We start from the raw sequence: 7,419 nt of genomic DNA, 5'->3' as shown, positions 1-7,419 counted from the left end.
GTAGACTAATTAGAGTAATATCATCTAATAATACAAAATTTAATACTAAAAAACACAAAAACACAAAAACACAAAAATACTAGTAATACGCCTCATATTAGAAATAATGGTTCGCGATATCGTGTAATTTCTAGGGTTTCAGATGATCAAACTGACGAGGACGTCTCATCTGAGCCGATTTATGTTCTAAGGCCGTACAATTTGAATGATGTGATGAAATCAATACTTGAGGAAGAATCTGAGGAGGATTGGGTTGATGTTTCAAGGAGTAGCAAGAATGGGGACTCTAATTCTGAATCATCGTCTAGGGTAAGTTCTCTTCAGCTTACTAACTCGGATGTTGATGATGAATTAAAGTATTAGTCCACAGCGATTTATTGCTACGTCGTGGGAGCTAACCCACCGTGGAAAGTTATTGATGGCTTTGTTAAGAGAATTTGGGGTTATACGGAGAAACTCCCTTTTCATTCCAATGGTATTTTTGTAGTAAGATTTAAAACTGAGGAAATGAAATTGAGAGTGCTTCAGGCTGGTCCCATTTTCTTTGATAACAAGCCTGTGGTAGTTAAAGAATGGACGCCAACGACTAAGCTAATCAAGGAGGCTGTTGATAAGGTTCCTATATGGATACGTTTCTATGGTCTGCCGTTGAAGTTTTGGGGCAATGCCTTGAAAAAGATTGCTAGATTGGTGGGTGTTCCAGTAAGATGTGATAGTAACACCCAGCTGAAAACTTTTCTGGGGTATGCAAGGGTCATGGTTGAAGTGAAGGTGGGGGATGTGCTGCCTGATGTTGTGGAATTTGATGATGAAATGGATATACATCATAGGCAAATAGTACATTATGAGTGGAAGCCTGTGATTTGTACTGAGTGCAAGATCATGAGACATATAACACGGGACTGTAGGAGGAAGGAGAAGAAAGAGTCTCCTAAACCTAAGAAAATCTGGGTCCCTAACTAGGGCTGGTATTCAGGAAGTTCCTACAAGAGCACCTGATCCAGTACTTCCTGTTACAGTACCCAGGGTGTCAACGGTGACAATGGGAATTGGCAATGGACTAATTACTCCAATGCCTTTCTCATTTCGCCCCTCATTCTCTCCTACAAGAATTATCACTCAGATGACAAGACAAAGAGGGTTTGGGACTGGTAATGGTAGGAGTACCTATTTGGAGGTGCTGGAGCATTCTATCCAAATCAGGAAGGTGAGTGGTGGTGAACAAGAGGAGGATTCTTCACTGATTGAAAATAGGTAGCATAGGATATTGAAATGTTAGGGGAATAAATAGTGAAAATAAGCAGAAGGAAGTTAAGTGGTTTCTGCATAATAATTAGGTAGGAGTTTTTGGTCTTTTGGAAACTAGGGTTAGATTAGCTTCTATCAATAAGGTACATCACGGCATTGGTGCACACTGGTCACTGGTAACAAATATAGCTAGTCATGAGGGGGGAAGAATTTGGATAATTTGGGATGACATTAACTACAAAGTGGAGGTTCATAGTACTGAAGCTCAAGTCATTCATACTAAGGTCACTTATATACCTACTAGTGAATCTTGGTGGATGTCAATGGTATATGGGTGTAATCGAATAGCTGAGAGGGAGGTGCTCTGGGAGTCTCTGTGTACTATGAGTAGGCTCATTGATGGGCCTTAGGTAGTATTAGGAGATTTTAACAATGTGCTAGCAATGAATGAAAGAATTGGATCTGAAATTTCTAATGCTGAACTTAAGGGGTTTCAGGATTGTGTGGCCTACTTTGGACTGATGGACATTCCTGCTCAAGAAGCGTTCTTTACTTGGAATAATAAACATGAGGTGGGGGCCATGGTTTTCAGTAGGATAGACAGGGCTCTGATTACTGATGATTGGTTAGATAGATTCCCTGATACACTCACTACCTTTCACCCTGAAGGGATCTTTGACCATTGCCCTTTTACAATGGTGCTTAGAACTGTAGTGGAAAAGAGGAGAAGTAATTTCAAATATTTTGATATGTGGGGACATGCTGAAGGGTTCCTTAATATTGTGAGAAAGGTGTGGGATACTAGAATTGATGGTGTTAAGATGTTCCAAATTGTCAACAAGCTCAAGGCTTTGAAAAGACCGTTGAAGGAATTGAATGGTGACAGATTTTCCAATATTTAAACATCTGCTGAGGTGGCTAAGCTACATATGTTTGAGGTTCAAAGGAAGCTACAGAGTGATCCCATTAATCTCCAATTGCAGGCAGAAGTAAAAGATGCTGCTGATGCATATAGGGAATTAGATAAGGCTAGGAGAAAGTTTCTATTTCAGAAAGCTAAAGCTCAATGGATGAAATATGGGGATGAGAACACTCAATAATTTCATAGTGTGATCAAGGCTAGAAGACTTCAGAATAAGGTGTTAAGCATTCAAGATATGAGGGGAGTTACTCATACTGCACCTGATGCAATTGAAGAGGCTTTTGTTGAGTATTATATCCAACTGCTGGGGACTAGTAAGAAGGTTAACCCTATACATGTCCCAGTTGTTAAAATAGGTAGGACTCTGACTGCTGAGCATGTGACTGACCTGTTGAGGCCTGTGTCTGAATCTGAGGTCAAGGAGGCCTTGTTTTCTATCCCTGCAAACAAGGCCCCTGGACCTGATGGGTTCTCATCTCAGTTCTTTCGAGATGCTTACCCAGTGGTTGGGCAAGATGTAATCCAGGCAGTGCTGGATTTTTTCACTAATGGGAAATTGCTGAGACAGGTTAATGCTACCACATTAACCTTGATTCCTAAGAAAGCTAGGCCTATTTCTGTTGCAGATTTCAGGCCAATTGCGTGTTGCAGCGTAATCTATAAAACAATCTCTAAGGTGCTCTGTAATAGGGTAGCAGCTGTTCTTCCTCACATCATTAGTGAAAATCAAAGTGCATTTATTAAAGGACGAGAAATTGTTGACAATATTTTGATTTGTCAAGACCTGGTGAGATTATACAAAAGGAAATCTTGCTCACCCAGGTGCTTGATGATAGTGGATTTAAAGAAAGCATATGATTCTATAGAATGGGAGTTAATTGAGCAGATGTTGGGTCCTTTGGTTTTCCCTGAGAAGATCATTAAATTGATCATGGTGTGTGTCACTTCACCATGGTTCACGTTATCTCTCAATGGATCTTGTTTTGGTTACTTTCAAGGCAAGAGAGGGATTAGACAAGGGGATCCCATCGCTCCACTTTTGTTTATAATATGTATGGAGTATTTAAATAGGATTTTCATGGCTGCCACTGCTAGGAGGGAGTTCACTTTCCACCCTTTATGCAGAGCACTGAATCTGTCACATCCGTGTTTTGCTGATGACCTTCTGATGTTTTGTAGAGGGGACAATAGTTCTCTCATTGTTATTCTGAGAGCCTTTGCTATTTTTTCTGGGTCTTCAGGGATAGCAATGAACCAAGAGAAATCAGAGATTTATTTTAATGGAATGGATACTGGGGAGGTTGCATTTATTCTACAACTGTCAGGTTTCAAGGTGGGTCAATTTCCTTTCAGGTACTTAGGGATTCCCATTTCTTACAAAAGAATGGCTGTGGGAGATTGTTCTAGGCTGGTAGAGTAGATTTTTGAGAGGATTCGAGGGTGGGGGGCTAGGAAGCTTAGCTATGCTGGACGTTTAGTTCTTATTAAAGCTGTCCTCACTCAACTTCATGTGTTCTGGGCCATAATTTTCATAATTCCAGTCACTATTATTGATAAAATCAAATGCATATGAAAGAACTATTTATGGGTTGCAGTGATCAGTATGGTAGAGCTCCTGCTGTAGCATGGGAAAATATTTGTATGGGGAAAAAATATGGAGGTTTGGGGATTGTGGACTGCAGGCTTTGAAATACTGCCCATATTGCCAAGTACACTGCTTGGTTAGCTACCAAAAGTGATCACTTATGGATTAAGTAGGTGGATCATATTTATGTGAAAGGTAGACACTGTTTTGATTATACTCCTCCTACTCCTAATTCGAGCTGGGTGTGGAGGACAATCTGCTAGGTTAAGGATAGGGTGAAATATGGCTTTGTGAATGATGTCCGGTGTGCAAATCAGGGGCATTATACTGTGGTTAGTGGATATGATTGGCTACAGGGTACTCAGGTTAGGGTGAACTGGTTTCATCTTATATGGCATAGGTTAAATCTGCCTAAGTATTCCATTATTGGATGGTTAATGATTCAGGGGAGGCTTTACACTAAGGACAGGATGATGAGATTTGGTGTTATTTCTGATGGTCTGTGTGAGATCTGCAGGGCACAGTTAGTGGATCATCAACATCTCTTCTTCTTGTGTGAATTTAGTACCAGATGGTGGACCCTATTGAGGGATTGGCTAGGAGTAGCTCTTCCTGCTATTGAGATTTTGCCTTGGTGTATTGCGTGGAGGTGCAGATCTCTATTAAAGAAGTAGTTAGTATATGCAGTTGTGATGGCCTTGATTTACCACATATGGATGGCAAGGAATATCTGTATAGAGGAGAATAGGGTTCCTGCTCCATAGTACATAGTTAATGAGGTTATGAGATACATTCAGAATTTGTATAGAAGCCGGGAATGGTCGTCTAGAGTTAAGCCTAGTGTTATTTTGTAATGCTAAGCTGTGTGTGTGTAGTTTATGCTTGTGAGCAGTGTGTAACAATGCACATGTAATGGTTGGTTTCTTAATTAATATATATATTCACATTTCACCAAAAAAAAAAAAAAGAAAGTTGTTCATCTATTTCAACATACTCAGGCTCTCCAATGGAATGCATAACACATGACTATACAACACCACACCGGTATCGGGACACGCTCAGCCGTACCCACAACCACACCGGTGCCAAGGACACGCCCACGACACCACACCTCACAAATAGGTACTTGGGACATGCCCGTGGTATCGGGTCCGGAAGCCAACTGGATCCACTGCCAGACGCTGTGCCTCAACCACACGAGTCCCTCCGTACTCAAGTCATTAATGTGCACATCCTTCTTTGAGTGTGAAGCTACAAGAGGCGACTCAAGCGTAAGACGGTCTCCCAACTGCCTTACGTCTCCTTTATCAACCAAGTATCACAATATGCATCACAATGAATATAAAGTGTAACTCTTTCACATTAACATGATTCACCAACATGACCTAAAGACATGTACTAATAACCATACCAACTCTTCAAGTCGCCTTACCTCATTATCATGCCAAGATTCAGCCTCCACATATTATGAGTCTAACAACAAATGTCAACTATCATATTATCGTGCAACTACAGTGTTCATATGAGACCAACACTACTACTCAATACCATGTCACAAAGAACACCCAACAACATTATGAAGCCAACACTCATAATCCACAAAATCATATTATAATGCAACAACAATACAATAATGACACATGCAACCATTTATACTTATTGAAACCGAGTAGGACTAACCTACCTTTTAGCATACTCTATAAGCCACTCAAAACCATCAGTATTCATCTCATAAAACCATCTTATCCTACATAATTACATAATAACTATCACAAAACATTCTACAACAGCTAATAATACTAATTAACCGCCTTAATTACCCCTAGTTAAATAGTCGAAACCCTAATTAATTATAAGAAAACCTACTAGAGAGATTAAGGTTTACTAATTAAGAATACGGGATAAAGGTTAAGTATAAACTTACAAATAATAACAAATGAGCAAGAACAATAAATGGGAGATAAATCTTCAAATGTCAGAACGAGATCTTTGTGGATATTGTTTGTGATGTTTAGAGATGTGTCTAAAGCGTAGAAGGGATAAGGTGGGAGTGTTTTGGGGGGAGGAACTTTGAAAAATAAGGCTTAGAAAGTGATAGGCCACCTACCACAATCCAATGCGAAAGCTGGACATCGACAGGGCACTCGGTCGAGTGCCCGGTTCACTTGGTCGAGTAAAACTCCACTTGGTCGAGTAAAACTCCACTCGGTTGAGTGAAACTCCACTCGTTCGAGTGAACCGCCACTCGTTCGAGTGACTCAACATCAAAATGTTTCACAAAGTTACAGGTCTAACTCGATCCCTAACTCCGTTGAGTGATCTCTACTCGGTCTAGTACTCGGTTTACTCGACCGAGTATAGGTCTTATAAACTATTCGGTATTACAATATTCTGCCCTTAAAAAGAACTTTGTCCCCGAAGTCCACCTGACTCTCTCTCCTTTCTTATTACTCCCTGAAGCCTCATCAGCGGTTCTCATGCGCTCTCTAGAGGTCTTTACCGTCATCATCACCTTCATTATGCCAATATGATTCTCATCTCTTACACCAAGCTCACACGTTTTTATTTAGCATATACCCTCTCTTATACTCATATGCTTACTCATGCGCTACTCAGATACATACCACGCCCGTTTCCTTCTTTAAACTCCTAATTGTTACATTCACTCCTAATTGTTACATTCACTTCCCCTAAAAGAGCATTTCGTCCCGAAGTTCAACGGTCAATACTCATAAAGTACTCTCGAAGGACTCATCATCTAATGCCATAAGCCACCACTTCCCGAGTTTACCAACCACTTCTCTACTACACAAGTCTATGGTCAAATCTTGTATGTTCATAATGTTGTTGATATAAGTCTTAGTCTATGAGTCTCTCGAAGGTTAAAGAACGAAGTCAAATCCGATGTTTAACGTTCTAATTTCATAAGTTTAGATACCCAGTATCTGTGGAATGCTCAACAAAAACCCGATGATTATCGTTATACAACATGTTTCGGAAACCGCTACGTTTGATCGACAGTTTATATAACTTTGTGTCGAAAAGCTCAAAAAAAGTTCTCGAAAATGAAAAACATATTAAAAAATTTCAAAAATACCTGGAGTGTTTATGCATGACGAAGGGGCCGTAATGACACTAATAATTAGTCAAAACCGACACCAGACCAAAAAGTGACTCAAAATTCGAATCCCGACTCAAACCCGAGTCAAACCTACCCCAAATATCACCAACATCTTATTGTACACGGTGCAAACACAATAACCACAAAACATATCCAACAAAACCTAAGATATAACAAACCACAAATTCTAAATTTGCGAAAGGGACAAGACAGGCCCTTGTGTTGCCAATATACTCGCATCTCAATGGATAGCTTGTACGGCCACGCCGCCCAAAATGCACAACACCACACATTCCTCTATAAATACCATTCAAGCACCACCATTTACAATTACGTGAGAATCCGCCCTTTCTTCGTCCTTTAAAATTCTAGAACTCGACTTCTAAAGTCAAAAACTGACACGTGTTTTCGACCTACCGATTGAAAACACGAGCCATATACATTATTTGGTACCGTCATCGTGCATTAAAAATACTTGAATTACCACTTCGACCAACTACACTCACACTAAAGCAAAGCAACACTCAACATTTACAAAACATT

General features: G+C 40.1%; 1 protein-coding gene across 1 annotated transcript; it reads left to right on the top strand.

The window, feature by feature from the left end:
- The first annotated feature begins 507 nt into the window (after positions 1-507).
- On the top strand, positions 508-2,150 carry LOC141601848 (uncharacterized). The gene is made up of 4 exons (XM_074422154.1): positions 508-858; positions 977-1,207; positions 1,338-1,574; positions 1,659-2,150. Exons 1-4 carry the CDS (start codon positions 508-510, stop codon positions 2,148-2,150), a joined length of 1,311 nt encoding a protein of 436 aa, XP_074278255.1.
- The last annotated feature ends 5,269 nt before the right edge of the window (positions 2,151-7,419 follow it).

The sequence above is a fragment of the Silene latifolia genome, chromosome 9, assembly GCF_048544455.1.
Source record: "Silene latifolia isolate original U9 population chromosome 9, ASM4854445v1, whole genome shotgun sequence".
In the NCBI taxonomy this organism is placed as follows: domain Eukaryota; kingdom Viridiplantae; phylum Streptophyta; class Magnoliopsida; order Caryophyllales; family Caryophyllaceae; genus Silene; species Silene latifolia.
Note: the sequence above shows the minus strand (reverse complement) of the source record. Positions and strands in the feature narration are given on the sequence as shown.